The sequence below is a fragment of the Chroicocephalus ridibundus genome, chromosome 2 (genome assembly GCF_963924245.1).
Source record: "Chroicocephalus ridibundus chromosome 2, bChrRid1.1, whole genome shotgun sequence".
Lineage (NCBI taxonomy): Eukaryota > Metazoa > Chordata > Aves > Charadriiformes > Laridae > Chroicocephalus > Chroicocephalus ridibundus.
Window position 1 is genome coordinate 143691774 of NC_086285.1, and position 27122 is coordinate 143718895.

Below are 27122 nucleotides of genomic sequence, written 5' to 3' on the forward strand. Positions count from 1 at the left end.
TGGCTAGTTGCAGGTTAGTCTTGCGTAGATAGACATGGACTATGTAATTGTGGACATCTTAGTAACGGTGGAAGTTGCTGCTGAAAGGAAGTAGCTGCTTCTGCCCCTTGACTTGACTTAGAATCATAGAATCACCTAGGTTGCAAGGGACCTTTCAGATCATCAAGTCCAACCGTCAACCTAACTCTGACAAAAACCATCACTAAACCATATCTCTAAGCGCTATGTCTACCTGTCTTTTAAATACCTGCAGGCATGGTGACTCAAACCACTTCCCTGAGCAGCCTGTTCCAATGCTTAATAACCCTTTCAGTGTAAAAAATTCTCCTCATATCCAATCTAAAGCTCTCCTGGTGCAACTTGAGGCCGTTTCCTCTCATCCTATTGCCTGTCACTTGGGAGAAGAGACCGACCCCCACCTCTCTACAGCCTGCTTTCAGGTAGTTGTAGAGAGCGATAAGGTCTCCCCTCAGCCTCCTTTTCTCCAGGCTGAACATCCCCAGTTCCTTCAGCCGCTCCTCATAAGACTTATTCTCCAGACCCCTCACCATCTCTGTTGCCCTTCTCTGGACATGGTTGAGCACCTCAATGTCTTTTTTTCTGGCGAGAAGCCAAGAACTGGACATAGTACTTGAGGTGGGGCCTCACCAGTGCTGAGTATGGGGGGACAATCAATTCCCTAGTCCTGCTGGCCACACTATTTCTGATACAGGTCAGGATGCTATTGGCCTTCTTGGCCACCTGGGCACACTGCTGGCTCATATTCAGCCAGCAGTCAACTAACAGCTCCAGGACCCTTTCTGCCAGGCAGCTCTCCAGCCACTCTTCCCCAGGCTTGTAACACTGCATGGGGTTGCTGTGGCCCAAGTGCAGGACCCAGCACTTCGGTCACTTGCCCTTGTTCATGCATCAATGTCTCAATTTCTTTGCCTTTTCATAAGGCATTAAGGTGCGCATCGGGTGGCGGAGGATCAGCCGCGTAACCCTAGGCTGAGCTGCAGGAGCCACTGGAGGGGCCTGGCTCTTCTTGCCCACCTCTCTAGATAACTGCTAGTCAACACTAATTAAATAAATGTATTTACCGCTACTTAATTAAGCAGTGGCAGGGGAAGGGAAGCAGGGAGATGCAAAGCAATGGGTTACACATCAGCTCGCGGCCTGTGGGCCGCTGCCGTGAGGGCGGGGGGTGGGCGGTGCTACCTTCCCTCCCCGCTGTGGTGGGCGGTGCCGCGCGCCGAGGGGCGGAGCCTCTCGGAGCCCCGCCCCTGCCTGCGCGAGGGGGCGGTGGCCGGCCGCCATCTTGCTGCCTCCTGCGGGGGCGGGCGCGACTTGTGCGGCCGGTTTGTGGGGCCGCCGTCGGGCTCAGGCGGCGGCGATGAGCGCGGAAGCGGCGGACCGGGAAGCCGCTACCTCCAGCCGGCCCTGCACGCCGCCGCAGACCTCCTGGTTCGAGTTCCTGCTGGAGGAGGCGCTGCTGGAGCAGCACCTGCAGAAGCCCTCTCCCGGTGCGTGCGGCGCGGCCCTGCCGGCCGCCGCCTCCTCCACCCCTCGGCCGCGGTCCGGCATCGCTCCCCGCCTCCTCACGGGGGAGAAGCGCTCGCTCGTCTCCCTGCGGGCCTCTTCCCTCGCCGCTGCGGCCTGCAGCTCGCCCGCTGCCGCCGCCTTCCCGCGGCCTGCTGCCGGCCGCGCACCGGCGCCGCCTCCCGCCCGCCCTCTCCCTCCTTCCCTGCCGCAGGTTTGGGCACGGAGAGGCTGTGAGGCGGCGGGGGGGGATCTGCTGCCGGGGCTGGTAGGCCCCGGTGCTGGGGAAGTCGGGGTGAGAGCGGTGAGACGGGGACCTCGGGACCAGGGGGTGTGAGGCCACGGCCGTGCAGCATTAGTTAGTGCAAACAAGAATGTATCTTTCTCGTTTTACATTGAATTTCCTATTTAATAACTTAATTTCCCTATCTTTCTTGTGCTTTTGCTTTAGCAATGTGAGTTTTGTTTGTGGAAATGTTTCAAGTTGTTTATTTTTACATTGTGAGGTGCTGTTTGTAAAAATCATTACAATTTGCAGCTGTTTTTCTCTCATTCAAGTCTTGCTAGCGCCAGGAAGTAGAGTCCTCCTAAAGGTTCAGTGCTGAAATTACTTTGTCATCTTAGACCCGCAGTGAACAGAAACCTAATCTGATGTATAGTAAGAAAGTGACCATATTTAAAAGTATCTGATCTTTTGATGATCGTAAGTGGGACTTGTCTTTTTCAGTACCTGAATTCTATGAGCAGGTGGAGGAAATGGGAAAACCTGGGACAGTATTGCCTCTACAAAAAGTAAATTTAAGCATAGTCAGGCTTTATCTCTGTGCTTAGATCTCATACTGCTATTTTGCAATTAAAAATAATGATTAATACTAGTGTCATGTTTCACAAAGTTCAGTGAGAGTGTAGTAGTTATGATTTGGCTTCAGATTTTCAGAACAGCTCAAAGGTGCTGGAGGGACCGTCTTATTGTAAGGGAGAGAGTTGGAGCTTTTTTTTTTTCTTCTGAAAAAAAAATATTCACAGTCTAAAAGTGTCTTCTAAATGTATTCAGAAGTACCAGCATTTGCTTGAAAGTATGTTATAAAATATGGAAGAGAATTACAAGAAGGTGTATACTTTCACAACAGTTAACTTGTGATTTCAATAGGTAGCATTTATTTTCTGTAGATGCAGGTACTTAAACGTAATTAATACAAAATAGTGAAAATAAATAAAAGTATGAGAGTGTGGTTACTGTAGTCAAGTAAAGTCGAAGGTTAAACAAAAATATGTCAATAGTCTGATTTGAGTCAGCATAAGGAAGATACCCTTTGGGATTAGAATCTGCCAGGTGACAATGTCAGCTGTATAAATGGCAATGAGATAAAATCCCTGTTCATAGCTGCAACAAGAAACTGATGTCTGGGCTTACAAAGAATTTGAAGACCGGCTGTGTCTTTTTTGCAGATCCACCACCTGTACAGCTGATTGTTCAATTCTTGGAACAAGCCTCAAAACCATCAGTGAATGAACAGAACCAAGTCCAGCCACCACCTGATAACAAAAGAAATCGCATTTTAAAACTTCTTGCCCTTAAAGTTGCTGCTCATCTGAAGTGGGATTTGGATGTATTGGAGAAAAGGTATAGTCTATACATCTTCATGCTGAAATTACTAAACTGAAGTGGCTTGAGATCTTTATTTTAACAAATGGAAATCTGTCTTGCTCCCTTTTCTGAGCGCGTATTTCTTACATTAAGAAGAGTCTTGGGTGTGACAACTGAAATCAAGTTCAGTTTTTATCTGTGAGTTAGAAAAGTGTTTTGATAAAGGCAATGTCTGTGAGCAAATCAATACAGTTTATAATTTAGAGAGGAAGAATAGTGGGTATTAGGCATTAAGATGTGCATGTCTAAACTGTATAAAGATGAATTTTAGGTTACGTTTTCTTCAGTGACAAAACTAGCATAAGTTTCCCCATTCTGATATGCTTAAAGTTGGAGGTCTTGCTCCAGTTCTGTTGATGTAAGGCACTCCATATATCTGTGAACTAGATCACTGAACTGACTGGTTGAAACAAACAAACTCCACCTTTCCATTTTTCCTTTGAGTTTTTTAACCCAAATAATTTCAGCTGCTGAATGGTCCAATAGGGTAGAACAGTTGTCAGTGCTAAGCAAATGAGGGAACTGCACTTTAGCAGTGTAATATCTTAGTGGGGCAATATTTGCCTCGGTTGTACTTTGCATAGAATCATTTAGGTCGGAAAAGACCCTTAAGACCATCAAGTCCAACCATTAACCTAAGACTGCCAAGTCCACCACTAAACTATCTCCCTAAGCACCTAGTGTACATGTATTTTAAATACCTCCAGGGAGGGTGACTCCACAAGTTCCCTGGGCAGCCTGTTCCAATGCTTGACAACCCTTTCCATGAAGAAATTTTTCCTAATATCCAGTCTAAACCTTGAGGCCATTTCCTTTTATCCTGTCACTTGCTACTTGGGGGAAGATATCAAGCCCCACCTGGCTACAACCTCCTTTCAGGTAGTTGTAGAGAGTGATAAGGTCTCCCCTCAGCCTCCTTTTCTTCAGGCTATACAACCTCAGCTCCCTCAGCCGCTCATAAATAAGGCTTGTGCTCCAGACCCCTCACCAGCTTTGTTGCCCTTCTCTGGACTTACTTCAGCACCTCAATGTCTTCCTTGTAGTGAGGGGCCCAAAACTGAACACAGTACTTGAGGTGCGGCCTCACCAGTGCTGAGTATGGGGGGACAATCACTTCTCTAGTCCTGCTGGCCACACTATTTCTTATACAGATCAGGATGCTCTTGGCCACCTGGGCATGCTGCTGGCCTATATTCAGCTGGCTGTCGACAAACGCTCCCTGGTCCTTTTCCACCAGGCAGCTTTCCAGCCACTCTTCCCCAAGCCTGTAGCGCTGCATAGGGTTGTTGTGACCCAAGAGCAGGACCTGGCACTTGGCCGTGTACCTCATACTATTGGGCTCAGCCCATGGATCCAGCCTGTCCATATCCCTCTATAGAGCCTTCCTGCCCTCAAGCAGGTTGACGCTCCCTCCCACCTTGGTGTCATATGAAAACTTAATGAGGGTGCACTTGATCCCCTTGTCCAGATAATTGATAAACGTATTTAAAACATTTGGCTTGCAGACACCTTGGAAGAAGAAAGTTCTTCATTAGGTAAAAGTTACATTAACTCTTGTGTGTGTTAAAGTTTCTTTAAAAAAAAATAATCATGCTATATTGTCTTATGAGTTGGTCTGGAAGTCATATGTTCCTTATATTATACAGAAATATTTTCATTTCAGACCTATTTTAAATAAAACTATATTCCTTCAAATTACTGGTATGGCTTGTTTCTTCTTATATACTTTTATTTGTATTTCTCAAAATGTGCTATAGTGAGTAGTAAAAGAGCTTGGAATGAGGAGTCCTTCATTTTTACCTATGAAGTTCTCTTACTTAATACAGCTTACAGTGCTCTATTCCAGTTCCTAGTCTTCACTGTTTGCTAGTGAATGCGGCAGAAAGGGAAATAAGCCATAATAGCACAAGAGAAGTGTTCCCTTTACACGTGAGTGAAATTCCATTTGCAATGGAAATGTCATTACTTACCTTCTAGAAGTATGTTCTGGGAATACTTTGAAAATAATTTCTTATTAGTTGGGACCTGCTATTATAGGTGTCTGGATTGTTCTAGGGATATGTGTGGACTAATGCAGTGGTGCATAGTAGTAGTTCGGGTATCAGGGCAACCTTCCATTCGGGCTTATGCTGCTAGTACTGGCAACTGCTTTACATATCTGATCTAGAATGCCATCTGATAATAGAGCATTTCATTATGCTAAATTTTTTGTTTATAAATATGTTTATACTACCCTTACTTCCATGGGATGTTAAGTAATAATATAGTACTGAATAATACTGTATATTACTTAAACATTCCAGAGTAGGATTACTATATGAAGTATCTGATTCTTTTTTCTTTTTTTTTTTTTTTAATAGTTTGTCTGTTCCTGTATTGAACATGCTACTCAATGAACTTCTGTGTATCAGCAAGGTTCCCCCAGGAACTAAACATGTGGATGTAGATCTATCCAGCTTACCCCCAACCACTGCAATGGCAATACTACTCTACAATAGATGGTAAACTACTTTAAGGCAATAATCTTAAAATCATGGTAGAACAAAACAGTGTTTTCTTCTATCTATATACTTGTACATAGAAGGAGAAAGAATCTCAAACTAATAATAATTTTGTGATCTGTAGGTAGGTTGTAGCGAGGAGCTGAGTCTGAAAAGCTATTCTACAGCTGGTTTTGTCCCCTGAAAAAATAGTCAAGATAGTGGTTTGAAGTGTCACCTTATAAAGATAAAAATCTTGTTGTCTTTTAGCTTTTTATGGACATAAGAGCACATCTAGTATTTAAGAAATGCTCTTGAGTAGAACGTGTATTCTAATGGTATAATGCATCTGAAATTATAAAGTGATGTTTTTAAGAGGTGTATAATCCGCTTATTACACTTCTGAGGCTAATACCATTCTTTGCTTAATTTTCTCTCCTATGTAGGGCCATAAGGACCATTGTTCAAAGTAGTTTTCCTGTAAAGCAAGTGAAACCAGGTCCACCTCAGTTAAATGTGTAAGTCACAGGTATAATTCATTTGGACTTCATGTGTATTTTGTAATCAGAAATTTAATTTCTAATGGGATTAAATCATGTTAGTAACATACGGTTGCTTAAAATGGCTAGTTGTAACATGGAAAACTTGTATTTATTTCAAATATATTCTTATTTTCCTGTCAGACATGCTTGATACATATATGTGCTTGTCTGTTGTTCCACTCTAAATGTCACTGTGACTTCACAGAGGCATGAAAAATCATGGGAGAAAGGGAGATGGCAGTTTGCGTAGGCAGAATGTTTATTCTCTAGTTTAAACAGGGTGCATTTCTTGCATCCTGCTTTAACTTACAGTAGCTTGCTTAATGCAGTTGTTTTATAGTAATCTGCTGCATTATGTATGATAACCTGAGAAATAATGAAGAATTTTCACTTGCTTTGTTAGGCAATAAATTGTAATTTAAAGACAGTATTCATTTTGCATGTTTGAAGTTGTGTGACGTTAGTTACAACCTGTCCTTCGAATCGACTTTTATGTTACAAATTTCTCCGATAAATTTGGGAGTATCTCAGTGGTATTTTTCATGTGTTTTGTGTTAATTTTATACTCTAGCATTAGGCCATACTTGTTTGAGAGAATCTGCTAAGTATGTTGATTAAAAATACTGCTACTACTCATTTTACTATCAGTCTTGTATTGTCCTATATGTATCAGAGTCTGATCCTAAATCAAAAAATTCTGTATGGGGAAATAATTTAAAAATACTTCTATTTTTCACATGAACACACTTCTGCCCCTGACAGATGCTTGAAAAGATTTAGTGAAGCTTCAAGAGACTTGAGTCTGTGGAAGCGTATTTCTTCATGATAGTTTTGCTGATATTAACAATGTGATTTTTTTAAAGAAAAAAGCAATGAAAACTTTGTGACTTCCATTGTATTGAATTGTATTGTCTTTTTGTTATAAAATTCTGTATTTCAGATATAGATAGGTAAGAACAGTCAGTGGTCCTGCATAATCATGTTTAAAATGTAATTAAGCAAAACTTACTATGAATGAATTGTTGTGGGCTAGAGCATGAAGTAAAATAACATGCAGGTTTGCTTTATAAATGAGATTTTGACCTCTTCTCTGTATTTTCCAGGATGAACCAGATGCAGCAAGAAAAGGAACTAACTGAAAATATTTTGAAAGTGGTGAGACTTTTTTACCCCTCTTATTTTTGCCCTAATTTACATGTAAATCTGAATGGACAGGAAATAAACAATTGCATTACAGTTTTGTTGGAGTCAGTACATTTACATTATATGTGCCACTTTTAATATTTGCTACAGTTTCACTGTGTGCATTTTGGACAGTGTTGTGTCTGCATTGCATGTAGTATGGAATTTGTTTCGTGGGATTGAAGTATTCTTTCATCAGCCCATCCTTGGAGCCATGTGAATTGAGCAAGCCTCTACAAAATCAGTTTGTGATTAGTAATTAAGACCGTGCTTGAGCTGCAAAATCATATGGCAGCAAAATTCAACACTTAAAACTTTTTTTTTTAAAAGGACTTAATACCTAAGTGTTTTCTTTATGTGGCTTTCAACAGAATGCTCATTGTGCCTAAAGCGTTTCCCTTTGGGAGAAAGAAGAAAAAGGAAGAACAAACCCTCTACTTCCATAAGTAGCCTAGGTCATTTTCCTGCTCTTGTACTACTTGGAATCCGTTAGAGAATTTACATTATACATTTGATACATTTTCTTACTTTTTCATATTTTTTCAAATAGATGAGCGTGAATAATTTTTTTACTCTTTTACCAGTTCATCAAGATTTTTGAAAAAATCTTGCTGTTCACATAGAAGCTGGTTTTGTTTTAGCTGTGAAATAATAACTTAAAATTTACAATCTGACTATTGCATAACTTAATGCTCCAAAAATGGATAAAAAGGTGTAGGTGAAACAGAAAACGTGTTTTGTTTCAATTGGAAGTAAGGGTTTGATCCTGTTTCTCTGAGTACCTGAAACTGAAGTAGAACAAAACAAATTTGTTTATTGTACAAGAAATACAGGAGCAGATTCTACATAGCAGTAAGACAGGTGTATAAGGACAATTTTTTTTTTTACAAACCTTTTACTCTACTGTTACATATCTGGTGTTAATTTAAACCCAGAGCTAAACCCAAAACCAACAGGTTAATTTTTTCAATGCATTTGAACTATTACAGTTGAAAGAGCAGGCTGCTGATTCCATCCTGGTCCTAGAAGGAGCACTTAAATTAAACAAAGACCTTTATGTCCACACTATAAGAACTCTGGATTTATTAGCCATGGAGCCTGGTATGGTGAATGGAGAAACAGAGAGTTCCACTGCTGGACTGAAAATCAGTGCAGAGGAGATACAGTGCCAGGTACCTTACATTCTATACTAAAACTTTCAATTTATATATATTTCTTTAGACAAAGTGTTAAGTAATATTTTTGACATAAATTGCAGTATTTTTCTATTAATATTTCCTGTGTTCTTTTTTTAATGCAATGAGATATTGACTTCATTTTTACATTATTAGAACTTTTTTTAACACTAAAAATTGTTGCTTCCCCCCACTTCTACTTTCCCGCCACCTCTGGAGCAGACCATTGTATGGCAGGGAGAGTTTGTTGCATTGTTCTTAACGATTATTTGGAAATCATTCTGTAATTTTGTAATGACTGTGCAGAATTGCTCATACTGAGATTGCAGTTAAAGAAGAATCAATTGAAGTATATGAGGAAAGGTATGCTGTGTATGTTGGTACGTTAGAAAGAAACTAGGAATAGTTTAAAGTACGTGTAAGGTTTGATCTGAAATACTGAATCTTGACTGTAAATGTTACGTAAATATCCAAGATAATACGTTTTATATCAATGCTATTTGCAGGTTTGCTATGATTTGGGTGCAATTTATTTTCAACAAGGATCTACAAATGCAGCTGTTCATGAAAATGCGAAAGAAAAGTTTTTCAAAACAAAGGAATTGATTGCAAAGGTAATGAGTGTTTTATCAGCGTGTATGTTAACTCTTCTAAAAAACACACTTTTCTAAATTATTGCTTCCTTCTGTAGCAGTTTAATAACTGTTAAATTGGTACACATGGTCTTTAAAGAAACTTCATGGGATTTTGACAGCAAATTATTTTCTCACATTTTGCCTTGTTAAATTATATTAATCAGCTGCAATGTATTGCTGCTTTGGTCTACATTTTGTAATGAATATTCTCTTACTCGTATTGATGAGTGGAATTAAAGAATAACATCTCCGGTGCTAATATTAACTTGACTGATCAGTACATTCTGTGTCCCTTGTGTTATTTTGAACGTGGTGGTGTGTTTCTGAGGAATGTAACCATACAGCACTTCCTATTCTTTTTTTTATTTAACTTTCTGTGGGAAATTAGATTGTCTTTGTTCTGACCTTTTGAAAAATAAAACATTTTAACTTACAACTAAGGTATGCTTCCTTTTTTATTTTACTTCATATTTGTATTCCCAAACCCACAAAACTTAGGTTTTTATTTAAATAGACAAAACATGGTCTAAGCTGTAAAGAGCGTGTAAAAAAGTATGCTATTGTAGAAGAAGTGTGTACATGCACATTCTTTTGTTGTTCCACTGTTACATCGGGAAATTGTGAGTGTCTGTTTGTGTTTCTGAATTACGCTTATGTTTCATAATATTTTTGCCACTAAGATTTGATTAACTCTTATTTTTCAGAATGGTTCATCGTCACTTCATTTTACCATCGATGAAGAACGGTTAGCTGGGTACTGTCAAGCTTGTGGAGTTCTTACCTCATCTTCTGATGATGCATCTCAACAGGCAACTCCTTATAGTCAAATCCATAGCTGTATGAAATCTGGCAACTATCAGGTAGAGTGCTTAAATAAACCCACACATATTTGAGGTTTTTTTATTCTGCCTTGTGGCTGATAGGGATTTGAATAAATTTAAGTGTTCCAGTTAACCATTAACATACTGGTTTAGAACTTATATAGGAATATATAACACTTATATAGGAATGTAACATAATCTGATACATATTAGATTAAAATATCTTGGATTCCATACAATGTAAATAATTCCTACTAGCTGATGTATGGAATTTTCAGGTAGAAACTAATTCTTTGGGTTTCAGGAAGAGTTGCTGCTGAGATGTGCAAATTCGGGTTTGGTTTGTTTTTGTTTTTTTTCTTTGATTCTCTGATGCTAGAGAACTTTTTTTTCTTTGGTCTCTTTCTGGTTGTTTAATGAATTTTAATACTACATATGGGTGCAAGCAACTCTGTTATTTTGATCATTTTTTACCAGACAGAAAATTACTTTATCTGTATCTTTTGCATTATCTATTGACTGTTCCAACTGTGTTTGTGTTATAGGACTTAGTGAAGATATTCCTTGAAGATAATCTAACCCTCAGTTTACCTGTTCAGTTCAGGCAATCGGTGCTGAGAGAACTCTTCCAAAAAGCTCAACAAGGGTGAGACATCAAAAAATTATCTGCTTAATCATATTGAAAAACAATTTTCATGAGTTTTATGTTTTTCATGGAAAGTATACAAAACCTTCTAACAACAACTTACATACAAGAAACTTCAGCCTTTATTTCTATTAGCAATAGTCTAAACTACATCTTCCAACTGAGGAGCTGTGTTGTGATGTATCTCACTGTGGCCATGCATGGCAAAACTTTATGAGCGTTAACGCTTGCATAAATAAAAATATCAGTGAAGTGGTAGAAGTCATAATTTATCATACGTGTGTGTGAATATATATACAGATATATATAAAATTTATAACTAAGTTAGTGCCTCTTTAGAGGTTTTCTAAAACTTGAAGTCAAAGCTGGTTAACCATACTGAACAGTAATATTGTAGGAGACATGTACTTCATTGGGAACACTGGCGGTGTAGTTATCTGTGATTAGGAGTCTTGTGCCCTGGTGAACTAGCCCAGTGCTGAAGGATTAGTATGGTACACTTACTATAAGAAAAAAAACCATATGCAGTAAGCAGAGAGAATTAGGCACGTTACAAGGGCAACTTGTGGATTGCTCCCAACTGAGAAATGCTGAGCACATGGCTGAGTCCAAAATTCAACTTTCTGTGGGGCTTAGGCACTTGAATGAGGATTATATGTAAAGGCTCTTTATGATCATTATTATCATTATGATGATAATTTTTCTCTGAAGGGAGAGTGCCTACAAGTATTTCAGTTGAAGAATTGAGAGAGGCTCACTTTTACAAATGTGTTTGAGGAAGAAGCATCGATGGTGACAGCCTGTTTTGTAAGAGCTTGTTACTTCCTGCATTCAGCTTCAGCCAGAGAGGAGTCAAATAAACATCTCTTGGAAGAGCATCTTAGAGGCTGTAACTTAGCAATATATATAGGGTTGTTTTCGTCTCTGATATGGCTGATAGGGAGTGCCATCAAGTGATGAGTACTAGGCAGACAAGGATGGAGGAGCATGACTTTGCAATCTAGTTAAGGCATACAGAGAAGGGTTGAGAGAAGGAAGGTATAGGTTCTGGTTATTTGTTTTGATTTTTGTCCAATGATTGTGTATTGTGAGTTGCATAAATATTCATGAAGTCTTTTGGGCTGTCAGCCATGCATCTTTGCTGTCAGTTGCACTGCTCTAGTTGGAGTTCCAGTGGTGCTCAGGCTGAAGCAATAATGAAGCCTGCACGTGAAAGAGAGCTGTGGGCAAGGAGGGAATTGGACAGAGGCATGTGCTCCAAGCTTACCTTGAGATCTGGCAGCTGGAGCTTTGCTCTGATACCAACTCTTGTGTTTGTCAGAGAAGTTCTGTGATCTTCAGTTTTGTGTTCACGCAGGAATGATGCTCTGGATGAAGTTTGTTTCAAAGTCTGCGTGTGCAACACAGTCTGCGATGTATTGCAGGGTCGAACAATTGATATTCAGTTTTGTCAGCTGTTCCTGAAACCCAGCAAAGAGAAAATAGACTTCCTCCTTGAGGTAAGAAATTATCTGAAATTAGAGGGGGAAACTGTAGTGAGCTGTCTCTTTCCCCATATAACCGTATTGTTGCAAATAGTGCTCAAACTTGTGAAGCAGAGAAAAATACTTTGTAAGGTAACTTCTCAAACTTTATTCAACTTTTTTGCAGTTAGTACAATTACACTGTACATGATCAATTTTGCGTCTGTGTTCATGGCTCCATTTCTATCTGTTGGGGAGGAACCAATGTTGACCTGTTACTTCAGCTTGGATTTGAAATTGCTGTTATTCCTGATATTAAATTACATAGAGCTGTTGATGAACATTTATTTTCAAGGAGCAAAGAAATAAATTCTCCAAGACAGAGAGAGATACTAGAAAAACAAGAATCTATTGAAGATGACCACTTTCCCTTTGTTGTTGAAGTTAGCATGTCTTTAAATGATCCTTAGTTACTGTATATGTGAGACTTAAACTATTACCCTCAGTGAAGTTTTTAGGAAACTATTATTTCTCAAACTTTACTTACTCCTTTTGTTGGTTTGCTGTCCTTCTTATGTCTTTTTTTCTTAATTTGAGCCTTGTCTTTTGCTTGTCTCTTCAAGCATGTGGCAAAAATTGACTGACAGTACTTTGTTCTTCAGAGCAAGTAAAAGCTGTTCCATCAACTGCTCGTATTAGGACTTAAACATATTTCTCAAAACAAAAAAAGTTATTTCTTGTAAGCTGGCAATTAAATTCAACTATCTAGTTATCTTTCAACTACTGCTTTTTTTAAAAAAAACAACCCACCCTGTTAGTCCTGGTGAATCTTACGGTTTTGCACTTAGAAATGTTTGTTCGTTTTTAAACTCGTGTAGCAGGGCTTATGATCTTAGTGATCTTGTGAGGCTGACTGATACTGTGGTACTCAGCATGAGCACAGCTAAATATCAGAGGAATAGGAAAAAGGAATGTGAATTGTGTCTGAGGGAAGATCACAGTCGTCTGAAACAGCTTGTCTTGTGTACAGGTTGAAAGAACTCTGATCTATCTGTCATGGCTACAGTGTTTATCAGATAACTTTGCTGCCTCCCTTGAGAGAGAGGTTTACTGCCTGATACTAATTGTGAGTCAGAAAACTGGGCAGTAACACGGTCTATAACTAAATATTTTTAGAGTCCTAAGGGGCTGCTTAATTATTTACTGCTTTCCTTCCCAGGTTTGTTCAAGATCAATAAACTTGGAAAATGCTTCTGAAGCACTGAAGAGAAAAATGGCAGCATTTCTCAAGTATGTGCTGGTATTAAGATACCATGAATTGACACTTTTATTGCGCTGTATTATGTTGCTTTTGGTGTTTTGAGCACTTATGACTGGAAAAATAAGCAGCTTCTTCCTGCTCATGTGTTAACTTTTTTATTTGTTTAGAAACTTGTGTTTGGGTTTGGAAGATCTTCAGCTTGTCTTCATGATTTCCTCTCATGAGCTGTTCATAAAACTGCTGAAAGATGATGAACGGAAGCTGCTCATTGATCAAATGCGGAAGAGATCTCCTCGAATCAACCTGTGCACAAAACCTGTGACTTCTTTTTATGATATCCCAGGTAATATTCACAGTACTTCCATCAACTTATTATATGCAGGCAGTTAACCTGTTCCCAAGCTTGAGGTTACTGTGTTCAGGTCTGCTCTCAAAAAAAAGTTGAGAGAATACTTCCCATTTTTAGTCAGTGAATGTCCTACTCCTTCAAGAAGGTGGCTGTTGTTTGCTTGTATTTTGCTTGTATCTCAACTGAGTATAACAGATATGCTTAAATGAATGTGTCCTAGCTGACCAAGTGAGAGAGAGAGGTGTGGCGGTTGGTTTGAACTGAATCTGGCAGTGGTAGCTGTTCCCAGAAAAGGCACCCTGCCTCTGGACTCACACCAGCACCAATGCTCATGTGATTGTGTGGTGAGCTGAACCAGGAGTACCATCTGCATGAAGTTTTAAATCTACTAAAGTGAAACCCAAATCTTTTTGGCCATTTCATTTCCCAGATATAATTGTCTCTCTGTGCAGTTGCACAAGTCAAAGCTAACATAAGATGTGCCAGATGGTGACTGGAGCTGGAGAGAACTTACTTTTCTGCTCTAATACAGCCTTGCATTGACTTAAGCCAGTTGTGAAAATGCATATTGTCACTAAGGCAGTATAGGAACACTTTTTTTTGTGCAGATCTTGAACCTATTGCTTCAGTGTAGCAAGTATAAGGAAATACTCAGAGCTGGAAATACTCAGTAAGAAAAGGGGACATTGCAAGCAGCCCTTTAGGTCAGGGGAGTTGGGAAGCTAGCACAAGGTGTTTGTGGAAGGGCATGAAAGGATGTTCATGGCCTACAAAAGCGTTGATCTGTCTGCGGTTCTTGCTGTGTTATGTTTAAAATGTTATATACTAATGAAATGGAAGCATCTACATTAAGAAGGAATGTGCTGGAGACCTGATTGCTTTTCTTCTAGCTTCAGCAAGTGTCAATATTGGACAACTTGAACATCAGCTCATATTGTCAGTAGATCCTTGGAGGATTCGCCAGATCTTAATTGAGTTGCATGGTATGACTTCAGAACGCCAGTTCTGGACAATTTCAAATAAGGTAACTTATTTCATGTGGTCCTGAGAGAGTGTAATTCAAGGACTGGTTAGTTACCATACTGCATTGAACAGCAAACATCTTGTCACAGATCCACAGTGTGATTTCCGCACCCCCCCGCTTCCCCCCCGCATAGTGGTGGTTTAATAAGAATGATGATACATGTCTAAACTAACTTTCTCTATGAAAAGTATTACAACAAAACTTATAACCTTTGTGTTAAGGCATTACTGTCTGTATCACAAGCTTTCCCTGTGGAAAAAAAAATGTAACTTTTGCTTTCAGTGTTCTGACTAGTTAGCAATATTATTTTAAATTTCTGTTATTAAAAGCTGGGACCAGGAGAGAGGAAGAGGTTGGGTTTGTTTGGTTTGGTTTTTTTTAGAGTAAGGATTTCTTGTCATCTTTGTTGTTTTTTTTTCCCTTTCCCAATTATTGCATATTCAGAACTAAGTAGGGTAGCTAGCCATTTTTATTGTACTTCTATATGAACAGTACATTACTTCTGATTAGATGTAAAAATGAAAGAGTTGGCACTTAAATGTCAATAATTTTCAATATCTGAGTTTTGGTTTTAATGTTTTAAACAGTGATGTGAATTCTAAAACCTGTTTCTGTGCAAATATCTTATGTATTTCTCTCCCAGTGGGAAGTACCAAATGTTTACGGCAATGTTATTTTAGGCATCAAAGACAATCTGACTAGGGATTTGGTCTACATCCTTATGGCGAAGGGATTACACTGCTGCGCAATTAAGGTGAGCAAGCCAGCTGAAGTTACTGGTGAGTTAGGTTGAGCAATTGAATTTTAACAACACTGAAAATATGGAAAACCTTTTTTTTTTTTTTTTTTGGGGGGGGGGTAGGGGCTGGGGGAAGAAAAATTGGGAGGTGAGAGATATGTAGTAATGAGCTCCGTGTGTTGTATAATGCTTAAATATTTCTGTCTCGCAAAGTTCCATCAGTAGAGCAAGGATAATGACTTTCCATTACTTGGGCCTGGAGACAATTTCATTCGTACAAAGTTTCGATTATGATGTACTAAGTCACACTGTATCTAAACCCAGTGGTGATTTGACTCCTTATATGAAGTGCTGTTCTTCTGGCTAACTGTTTTACATAAGGAATTTATTGGAGTGCTGTTTTATTTGCCGTGTAATTGACAATACTGTACTCTGCAAAACGACAAGGTAAAACTGAAGTGCACCTAATATGCCAGTAGTTACATCTGGTATTTTGCTTAAACTTCTTGTTTTGTTTGAAAAATCTGGAACTGTTGGAACTGTTAACTTAATAGCAAGTCCAAAGGACTCAAAAATGTAAATGGTAATTGTGAGATGCTTGAGTAATGCTAATGATAAAGGGTGCCGAGTGAAGAGCATTTTAACTCTTAGTCTTTTCCCTTATGAATCCGTTAGGAATCATTAATGCATATCCTCTTTATTGCAGGATTTTGTCCATGCAAAACAGCTTTTTGCTGCTTGCTTGGAGCTTGTGACAGAGTTTTCTCCAAAACTCCGTCAAGTCATGCTGAATGAAATGCTACTTTTAGACATCTACACTCATGAAGCTGGAGCTGGTGTTTCTGGAGAACGTCCTCCTTCTGATCTTATAAGCAGAGTCCGAGGATATTTGGAAATGAGAGTACCTGGTAAATACATCTCTGGCTTTCCTGTGATGCAGTAAAGCACAAAGCTTGAGAGAAAGGAAAAAAACAAACCCAACTTTTAATTGTAGATTTACCATTTAGGTGCATAATTTGAAAAACAGTAAAGTTTGACACTGGTTTTAGTGAGTCTTTAGAAGTTTGGTTAGTTTTTAGGAGCTGGAATCAAGAACAGCAACATTGTCATGCCTACATATTGCTAGACACCAGTTTCTGTTTAGTGCCACGTAAAAGGCTTGAACAGGATAAACATGTCTGCATTTTAGCCTGAGAAGTTGTGCTAGTTGTTAAAACAGTTTGCATGGTTTCACACTGAGGGCGTAACGTAGTGCTGTTGTGGTTGGAGGAAGCTGTTGTTGCTCCTAATTTTCAGATGTGGGGTTTCCTGTAGGGCTAAGCATCATGTGTTTCTGTGATAGATATGGAACAGAAATGGCTAATCAGAGGGGAGTGGGTTTTACTTATTTTCATATAACACGGTGTTTTCTTAAAAAAAAAAAAAAAAAGTTAAGCGAAGAACCCCTTTTCTTCCAGATATTCCTCTTCGACAAGTTATAGCTGAAGAATGTGTTGCCTTCCTGTTAAATTGGCGTGAGAATGAGTATTTGACCATGCAAGTTCCATTACCTCTGGTTCAAACTAATCCTTATGTGAAGGTAATGAATGCTCTGTCTTGAGGCCTTGTCAGGCTGTAATTGACTTTTTCCTGTTGAAATCTTTTGTACTCTAAAAAGGATGTACCCTTCTGTCTCAAGAGTGTTGGGTTTTGTGGCTATAAAGAATTACGTCTGGTGTAGAAGGCAGCAGGGCTAAGCAGCAAGGGTGTTCAATGGTTGACGAAAGACATGGAGGCTGTGCTGCAAGAACAGATGAAACAAACTGCGTCTTAGCCCTCATTGGCTGCCAACTGAGGTTGGTTCCATAAGCATCAGGCATGTGTGGTTCTGATCCATAAGCTGATTGAGACCCTGTAGGACTTCCATAAAGGACTCTCCTCTCAGCTAGAACTCAGCCTAGATTCATGGAGGAGGTGTGAGAAGTGTACAGATCTCAGGTTTCGTGTCCGGTGGTTTTTCTGTTCTTAAGACACTTGTTTTCCAAATGCGCTGTAATGGTTCCATTTTTGAACCCAACACCAGCGTTGAATTTCTGGAGACATTCGAGCACTGCCTTTTTTTGAAACTTTGCTTTCAAAATGGTTTTACAGCAATGTTGCTACTTGAAAGTCAGGCAATGAAGCTGAATGCAGATCGTATTACAGGACAGATTCATTTTTGGCCTGCTCTGCTTACCTGTGGTATTTCCTAATTTCCATTTTGAGGTTCATCTTTTTCTGTATAGTAGAGGGTGCCAGTTTCAGTTCAGATTAATTATTATATGAAAGGGAGTTCTAGGGAGACAGTATTTGTAAAAGTATCTTTTATGGTTTTTAGGTTTTATGCAGCATATTTAAGTAGAGTGTAAAGCTTGTTTTCTGGAGCCTGTAGTAATGAAATGTACCCTGAGGAAACTAATAAAAGAAAAAAATCATCTGTTGTTTAATTCCTTTCTTCCAGGTTCCTCACCAGTGTCCTGTGCTGCAAAGTTTAGTCGTATTGCTTTGTAGTTTGTAACTTAAAATCCCTTGCTTGGCCATTTTAAATGCTAGTAATTCCTTTGCTGCAGTCAATATTCAGGGAAGCTGTAGTCACTGTGTTTTTTCTCTTGCATTGCATAGCTGGGACAGTTGCTGGCTGCTACATGCAAAGAACTTCCAGGTCCCAAAGAAAGTAGACGGACAGCTAAAGACCTTTGGGAAGTTGTCGTACAAATCTGCAGTGTATCCAACCAGCACAAACGGGGGAATGATGGCAGAGTGAGTTTGATAAAACACAGGGAGTCTACGCTGGGCATTATGTACAGGTGTGTTTTCTTAAGTTATTTTTAAAGATTGCTTGAATTGTGTATTTGACCCTTCAAGAATTGTCTGGATTCCACTATCAGAGTGTGATGGAGTGGCAGCAGCAAAGATCTCTGCTGAGTGAAAAATGTGCCTGCTGGTGGCATTAGATATTAGTGGTGATGTGTTGACTTTCCTTTTTCGAGAGAGAAAAGGACTGTGGGGGGTTCAGGTTAACATACAGACACCAAAGCCTATACGCCTGTTCTCCCATTATAATCAGTGTATGTCTTCCAGTAAAGTCAGTGGCATCTAGACGGCAGTTTAGCTGACCGACTGGAGGTGTCTACTTTACATCAAACAGAATTGCTCTGCAGACTTCACTGACTGTATCATTAACTGCTTTTATAACTGTATTAAAAACCTAGCTTGCAGCATAGATGTCTACACTGAGCTTTACATTTCTGAATCTAAAGCTAAATGTTATTCAGCCTGGAAATGAAATTCTGGTTCAGCTGAGCCCCTGGGGAGAAGGAAAGGAAGACAATATTGTTGACTGGAGTAATTTCACTGTCAGTTACCTAATCTCTTCCAGCTTTGGCCTTAACTAATTGATTCATTCAGGATTCTCTGACTTGTCCACTCAGTTAAGTGTTTTCAGCCTGTTCTGAAGTCCAGGCCTGATTATAAGTTGCCTGTTACAGTAAATTCTGGAATGTATGATTATGTTGAACAGCTTTCCAAGTTAAAAACTTGGGAAAAGTGCCCCTGTCAAACTACTGACTGTTTCTTTGCCTTTCTTGACATCATCGGGTTAATGTATATCTAAAGGCCAGCTGCTTTGGCTTATGTGGCTGTGGGTTGGGTGGAAGAAGGTGTGTCCTTGGTGTAGGTTTCGGTTGTATACTCTGGCAAGGAAAAGGAAGCAGTACAGGTGTACTCCAAGATACTGAACCTTTTCTGACCTCTCCTGATTCAAACAGTAAAGAGCAGTGACCTTGTTGTTATGGAAAAGAAGCAGTGAAACCTTTTCCAAACAGTCTGTGCTTGTCTGGATTGTCTTATGGTGGCAATATCTGATGTGAGGTGACAAGGAAATCAATGTACATTGTAAATGATCACTGTGTACCCTCTTCTGTAAGCACGTAGATCATTGTTGCAATCCGAGCTTGGAGAATTACAGTACAGTTCAATTGCTTTCCCTTTTATATTCAATGGTTGACTTAATACAAAGTCATTTTCGTCCCTTTTATAGCTTGATGGAATAACAGATACCTCTTATTTAACCTTTTTTAAATGTAAAAGTAAAACTTTCCAGTGACTGTATTAAAAGTGAATGACCTGCTTGAGCATTTTCGTGTATATACCCTGCATTTGTAAACTTAGAGGTGAAGGAGTATTTTGGTGAGTGAAGACTTCGCTTTACCAACCCTCACTTCCAGTGTATTAAGCTTGCATATGTTCTTTGCTGTGGGTAATTACTTAACACGGGTATTTGTGTCCCTAATTTAGGAGTGAACTGCTGTCTTTTATCAAAAAGCTTCGGGTAAGTTACAGTGAGAATGTGTTTGCAACCAGAACTTTCTTTTGATATAATATTCTTCTGCACTTCTCCTGTTAAATTCAGAAAATCTGATATCTATACAGGTGGTTTTATATGGCTGCAGAACTTCTGAATTTGCCATATCTGCCACACAGCAGTGTGGAATAGCTTGTAAAAAAAAAAAAAAAAATTTCTCACAGTGGAGATCTGTTAACATCAGGAGTGTGTTTTATTCCAGTTATCATGAAGTTAATTTTATTCCAGCTTTCATGAAGCAAAGCATTCCCTTTGGAGAGAGAAGGAAGCTGCTACTTGCATTGTAACTAAGCAGCAGAAGTAAGAGGAAGGGAAGCTCTTTTATGCCTTGTAGGTTTGTAAATGCATAGAAAGTTGTAGTATGCCTAGCTTAACTTTAAGGATAACAAAGTTTATATCCAAGCAGTTATTTAGGAAAATCTGAAGTAATTAAAGACTTCCTACAAAAACATTCTCGCAGTATACCTGTGTTGCAAGATTCTTAACAAAATATTGCTTTATTTCAAAAGTAAATTGTAGTGATGTCAGAACTACTTACATATTTTTAAAACTCTTAGGGAAGAAAGTGGAGTTTTGTTAGTTCATGGGAATACTATTTTATTTTTTTTTTTTCCCTTCTAGGAACCATTAGTTTTAACCACAATATTGTCCCTGTTTGTCAAGCTTCATAATGTTCGGGTTAGTATATATCATAAACATCTTACTTGGTTTTCTTGTAAATGTTTCTCTGTGTGATGTCTCTTACCATCTTTCTTCTCTTAGGAAGATATTGTGAATGATATTGCAGCAGAGCACATTTCCATCTGGCCCTCATCCATCCCCAAGTAAGATGATAATTAAAAATTAAATTTTCAAAATACGTGTTTACGTAGTTGGTTTGTTTCAAGTTACTGTGTACTAGTTATTGTGTGTTAGTGTGATTTCTGCTGTGTAAGGGCATCACTGATCCCCCCATTCTGTTTGCGGGCAGATTGGTCTGATTGCGTGGAGGTTTTTGCTCCTGATTTGATGGTCCTGGTGGAGATACGAGTAAAAGAAAACTGAGGGGATTTTTAGCTGTGTGCTTTACTGAGCTATATGTAACTATGTGAACTATATAATATTTTAATACAAAATAAGTGATATTTTTGAGGTGTGTTTGAGTAATTGCCAAGATATTAAGTGGCATATGGTACGTATTGATTTGTTGTGGCTGGATTGAACTGTATTTCTCCAATGAAGTTTAGAGGCTCTGTGGGGCTAGAACCTCACTTTTTTAGATTCCCTGTATGCATTGGGAGAGATCTCTTTTGTGAGAGACAGTGTGTAATGCTTAGTGTGGTTAATCTGTCTTTAACTGATCTGATTGAATCATCTCATTGTTACTGATGTATGCTTCAGAATATATTGTAAGGTCAAGCAGCAGAAAGTTTTCAGTGTTACCAGAATTTAGCAGTAGGGTGAGGAAAAAAACCACGTTTTCAAAAATGGAGATGCCACATGACGTTTGGGAAAGGCTTCCCAAGCAATGTGCCGAACCATTCCCAGCCTTCTTTTCCAAGCTAGTTTCACAAGGTTCCAGAGATTGCTGTCTGTGGCCGGTTATGCAGATGCTGTGATAGATCTGTAGTGGTTTCAGGTATTGTCTTCAAACTTCTTGAAACTGAGAACGTATGTTCTGCATGAACACTTTTATGGTGTCAGACACAGATAAAGTTCTGACTTTTTGTCCAAATCTGTGAAGGTGTATTTGTTCTGTCAGATTTACTGTATTGAAACAATTCAACAGTAGCCTTAGTCAACACTAAATCTTTCCTGGAGTTATTTTTGCTTGACACTTAAGGTGCTTTGGAGTTAAACTAGATGTGAAATCAGATTAGAGTTCAAAAAGAACAATCATTTAGGAATTATTTTTCTTCCTTTTTTCCTTTAGTCTTCAATCAGTGGACTTTGAAGCTGTGGCTGTTACAGTAAAAGAGCTAGTCAGCTATGCATTGACTATCAACGCAAACAACCACTTCTGGTTAATTATTCAGGCAGATATTTATTTTGGTAAGTGAAACCAATGTCTGTTTTTTGCCTGTGTGTAGGGGTACCTTGCTTCTCTGAGACTTGCCTGACATAACCCTCCTTGTATTTCCTGTTATGAAAAGAAACTGAAGTGATACATGAGTTAAAAACCTTTAGTTGCAGTAGTGTAGGTGAATTTGTCTGGGAGGCTGTCTGAGCCCACGGAGAGACTGGGCTTTCAATGGGTCACGAGGACTTGCTTTTAGAGTAAGGGAAACTTTACTGTAAGAGTCACTGTTAACTTCACTTTTGAAGTGGGTGCAGTTGGTCCTTGAGGGGTGTAATTATGCAACCCCCTAACATTTCAGTCTTTTATTAAGTGAATGGAAAGTTGTGTGAACGGTGGTTGCTTTTCAATGTGGAGATCAGCTTTACTGGAGCAGAAGACAGTAAGAGTAGAGAGGATCTGTATTTTATATAAGGAAATATCTAGGATTTGTAAATAAGGAAGTGTGAACTCTTGATTTGGTATTGGTTGCGATGAGAAGCTCTTTCCAATCATTCTGTCTTCACCTGCCACTTCCCAAATACGCATCCTTGCTCCTCAGCTGAGAGCAGCCAGGAGAATTGGGACATAAAGTGTTTCAAATTCTGGGCTCCGTGCCACGCACCCAGCCTGTACCAGGGCAGCGGTTGCCTGGGGAAATCTTGCCCGACCTATGTGATGCTGTGCCATGTTAAATTATTGCCCAATCTAGAGTCGGTTCCTGGGGCTTACTTTATAGTGTGAGTAGAGTGGAGAATGAACTTTCAGAAGATAGCCAGACAAGTATGGTACTACCTGGTGTATGTGCTAGGGAAGAACATGGCCGTATCTGTCCTCAAAGGTAGTCGGGCATTTCTTCCACTTAAATTATCTGTCGAGACCACTCTAGTGAAAGTTAGCATTTAAGCCAAATTGTTCTTTTCTGGCAATAAAACAGGTTGCATGCTGTGCCTCTGCCGTCTACTTGCTGGTACATTGGGCTATTGCAGGAGGCAAGGTGCATGTTTCCAAATCTTTTTATTTTTTTTATTTTTTTTTGGACTGTGGTGCTCAGTAAGATGTAGTGCAGGAATCCTAGCCTCTTGCTTCCAAAGGAGACAGATTTGTCTAGAAGATGCTTCATAATCCTTGGGGTGCGGGGAGAGGTCTTAATCCAGTGTTTAGGGCTGTCACCTTGTATATGGGAGAGTGACTCAAGGTGTCAGACCTCAAAACTGGCAGTATTTACTGCTCGTACAAAGAGGAACAGCATCCCAGAATGAGGAAGTTTATGCAGGGAGCCTCAGAAGTTGGTACCTGAAAGAGTGATGGCTGGAGCACTCCTGGCATGTGTCAGGTCTGTATTTCAGGAGCTATGTGGACAAGCAGACTGCTCTCACCACAGAGCCCCTGAAGGCTGTCTTCACGTCGGTCCAGTAAGAACTTACTGGGAGTAAAACTAGTGCTGAACCATGAGAGGTGTGTAGTGGCATCAGCCGTCCCTCTCTAACTCACACCAACTAAACTCCTTCACCACCATCCACACGCAGTGAATTCAAACTTCTTTTCCACTAAAGTGGAAAAGATAAGAAAAAAGATTTAAGATCAAATACTTGAAAAGTCAAAAGTATTTCTCAAAAGGCAGAACTTTTCCTATGTTGTTAATTTTCCTGATTGTGTAGTTTTCTGCCTGTTGCTGTTCTACCACCTGCTGTGTGTCTGTGATCTTTAAACAGTGACATGCAAGTCACTTTCCCAGTACAATTCATCTGTGAGATATGTATCTGAGTAATTCTATAAACAATTGATCTGAGTCTTAGAAATAACTGTTGTGTTTACTTTTTAAGACCTTATTTTGCTTTTTTCCACTGCAGCAACGAATCAGTATTCAGCAGCGCTTCACTATTATCTACAGGCAGGAGCTGTATGCTCAGACTTCTTTAATAAGATGGTACCACCAGATGTGTACACCGACCAGGTGAGTTAAAATGGGATTTAGATGTACAAAAATATTTCTTTGGATTCAGTCAGTATCCTAATTCTCTGTAGAGACAAAACTGCTCAACATGCACACGTTCCTGTAGCCTGTAAGGTTTTTATATCTTGATGCATTTAGGGGTGTGAATCCTCACAGATTGTTTTTTCTTTGCTTGTTGCCTGAAGGCCATAGAAAATCTGAAGCTTCTCCTTTGATGAAGCACAGGAGGCTTTTCTGTTAGTTTGTAGAGACTGAGCGTGCAGAGCAGCCATCTGGGAAAGCACCGGTGCTGGGCTCAGGTGCGGTAGTGAGCAAATGAAACAGCCAGGAGCATACCAAGTGACGTGGTGATTCCCCCAGCTCGTCCCTGCGAGGCTGCACTGTGTGCTGCGGTGCCAGGCGGGCGGAACAGCTCAGGGCAGCGCAGCAGCACTCACTCTGCCTTGCCGGCTCCGCTGCAGCGCTGGCCGGAGCCTCCAGCCACTGGATGTACCCAGCTCCCACTGTGCTTCTGGTGCTGGCATCACATGGACGGAGCCTGCTTGCTTCCACGTGTGGTGCAAATGAGCTCAAACGTGTTATCTAAATGCTTCTGAAATACTGTCTGCTGTAGCTAACACAGCTGAGGGGTAGGAGTGGCATCACATTAGCAGTGAGATGCAGGCAAGGCTGGCTCCTTTTCACACACACGCTTGTATTTTTCTCCGGACTGTGACAGTGAGCAGAGCAGTGTCACAGGGCTGGGCAAGGTTGTCCAGAGATAGGTAGGATTGTAACTTACCTCTGCCAGAGCGTGCCAGAGGTACGGCACTGTGCATGGCATGTACCTGCCTACTTTGCAAGATGGTGTAACAAGCAGCTTGTCACTTGCAAGTGGGTCATGAGTGAGAACCCCTTAATAACTGTGTGTGTTGGGGGCAATCTTCAGTCCCAGCCACAGCGTGTTCTGGTGACGTCTTGTAGTCGCTTTAACCTTTATCCAGGCACTTGTCATGTTCAGTAGGAAACCACTGCGTTACTTGTAGGCTGTGTTTTGGTAGGCAATAGGAAGGAACTGTCTAGACCCAGGGAAGTTATTTATGTAGCCTGTCCAATTGCTACTCCTTTCCTGCTCACTGGGATCCTGGGATCACAGCCCAGTCTAAGCTATGCCTCGTGCCAGGCTGCCCTGGTGCAGGAGTGCCGGTGGGACCACCATGCTGTCACACAGCACCACTGCTGCTCGCTGGCACGTGTCTGCCTTGGTGTGAGAGCTTTTGCTGGGGAGCCTGTTCCCAGCCAGGCCAGGCCTTGTCTGTGGGCAGCAGGAGATAAAGGTGAAGGTCTTGAACAGAGCATGGCCCGGCTCTTACCAGCAACACGGGGCTGTGTTCTGCAGCACACATCCTGCTCTGGTGAAGTCTTGGAAGTGATGAAAGTTGATCAGTGGATGTGCTAAAGGCCAGGAGTTGTTGGAGGGGGGGTTAGAAGAGCATAGATAGTTATTTAGCTGGTCCCTTGCATTTAAAAAAAAAATAAATGCTGCTTGTATTACAATACTAGCATTTCAAAACCTGTGTTTTGTTTTTTAACCCTTCTGTAGGTGATAAAAAGAATGATCAAGTGTTGTTCCTTACTCAACTGTCACACCCAGGTAACAGGTGAAACGTGGCATTAAGTAAAACATGTTTATGGATATTTTGATGTTAAAAGGGGGGGAGAACTTTCTGAACTGTAAAACTGAATCCAACTTTCCTTGTAAATGCAATCTACAATGAAATATTTTCTTGTTACTGTTGCTTCTAGGACACTAAAATGACCCAAATTAAGGAGTAAATAAACATATACTTGGAAATGTAAAAACTAGACATAGTCGGCGGGGGGGGTGTCCTGTTTTTATCTTAGGATATAGATGATATTTTTTTTTTTCTGTAGAGTTGAGAGTAGGGTGTCTGTGGGGTGGTGTTGGGAGCCTGGCCTTGTTCTTCATGATAGCTGCATGTGGCCATTGCTGTTCGCTGGGATTGGTCATTCTCCAAGAAGTAACAAGGCTTCTATTAGGCTCTGATTTTGAGTTGTTAAATGCATTTAGAAACCTGGAAGCCAGGTCAGTCCCTTTTTTTTTTTTTTTTTTTTCCTTCTTCCTTCTTCCTTTTAGCTACTACTGTTGTTGGTATTTCAGAATGTGTTGTGGATGCTGTCTAAGTGCAGGTGCTCAAACTTGCTGTGGAAACCAGCCCTTGGTTAGGTCTAGAAAGGGGGTGGGATTACTGAGGTGTTCTGTGGAAGATTTTGGTTTGTGGGGGATTAAGGCTGTGAAAATCACCTGTCCTTCCTTACAGGTAGCTATTTTATGCCAGTTCCTTCGAGAAGTGGACTATAAAACTGCATTTAAGGCGCTGCAGGAGCAAAACAGGTAAATGTTACAATGAAGCTTATAAAGCTGTATACACAATATGTGAATGTGTTAGCTGATGTAACCTGTATTCTCTTTCAGTCATGATGCCATGGATTCTTACTACGAGTACATCTGGGATGTCACCATCTTGGAGTACTTGACATGTATCCTTTTACTACACTACCACTACAGCAAGCTCATAGGGGATGTTCATGTCTGGAAAAAGTCTGTTTCCTACCCAAGTGTCTTTTCTTGACTCACCCTCAGATCTCCACCACAAAAGAGGCGAGACGGACAAGCGGCAGATAGCAGTAAGTGAACACAGGCTGCTTTGGGGTATGGGATTCCCTTAGTGTGTCTTCCCCTCCCTGAAACTATCTTTGAAAAGAATCACCACTTCCAGTTTGAATTTTGTTGCGTAATGCTCAGCAGAGGCTGGGTGCTGCTGTAAAGCTGTACTAGGATGGGGGTGGGGTGGGGTGTCGTGGTACAGAAAAAAACCCAGCCCTTGAACTGGAGCTGAAAATGCCTTGTAATAAAACATCTGTACTAGAGTGAGTGTCACTACAGCGATGGCTCCTCTTTTGTTCTCAGATAAAAGCCATTGGCCAGACAGAGCTGAATGCCAGTAACCCTGAGGAAGTCCTACAGCTGGCTGCACAGAGAAGGAAAAAGAAGTTTCTTCAAGCAATGGCAAAACTTTACTTCTAGGCTAATGCTGGAAGACTATTATAAAATGTGTAGAAGTGGAAAAAAAAATCTGTGAAGACTTTATTTTTTAAATTCATTTAAATTTTTATACAACATTTACAGTCTAGTATCTTTCTTTTTAGAAATAGAGGAAATCTTATAATAAACCCCTTATTTTTACAAACTGTACAGAAGG

The 27122-nt window shown here is 40.2% G+C and overlaps 1 protein-coding gene across 2 annotated transcripts; it reads left to right on the plus strand.

Moving 5' to 3' along the window:
• Window positions 1–1281: 1281 nt before the first annotated feature.
• INTS8 (integrator complex subunit 8) lies at window positions 1282–27042 on the plus strand. 2 transcript variants are annotated; one of them, XM_063327212.1, is made up of 27 exons: window positions 1282–1505; window positions 2971–3145; window positions 5530–5670; window positions 6096–6167; window positions 7295–7346; window positions 8363–8545; window positions 9055–9162; window positions 9888–10043; window positions 10550–10650; window positions 12008–12149; window positions 13333–13403; window positions 13542–13717; window positions 14614–14747; window positions 15391–15501; window positions 16193–16394; window positions 16944–17065; window positions 18127–18311; window positions 19801–19834; window positions 20489–20545; window positions 20630–20691; window positions 21780–21898; window positions 23756–23859; window positions 25442–25492; window positions 26181–26254; window positions 26336–26400; window positions 26504–26547; window positions 26831–27042. In XM_063327212.1, exons 1-27 carry the CDS (start codon window positions 1376–1378, stop codon window positions 26945–26947), a joined length of 2988 nt encoding a protein of 995 aa, XP_063183282.1. In that variant the 5' UTR covers window positions 1282–1375; the 3' UTR covers window positions 26948–27042. The 2 variants fall into 2 exon arrangements, with proteins under 2 accessions (XP_063183282.1, XP_063183283.1); XM_063327213.1 differs by lacking the exons at window positions 1282–1505; window positions 2971–3145; window positions 5530–5670 and having other exon boundaries at window positions 6096–6178.
• The last annotated feature ends 80 nt before the right edge of the window (window positions 27043–27122 follow it).

Coding starts and splice junctions, on each gene's coding strand:
- INTS8 (XM_063327212.1), top strand. CDS start 1,376: ATGAGCGCGGAAGCGGCGGACCGGGAAGCCGCTACCTCCAGCCGGCCC. Junction 3,146..5,529: donor TTGGATGTATTGGAGAAAAG/GTATAGTCTATA, acceptor TTTTTTTAATAG/TTTGTCTGTTCCTGTATTGA. Junction 12,150..13,332: donor AAATAGACTTCCTCCTTGAG/GTAAGAAATTAT, acceptor TTTCCTTCCCAG/GTTTGTTCAAGATCAATAAA.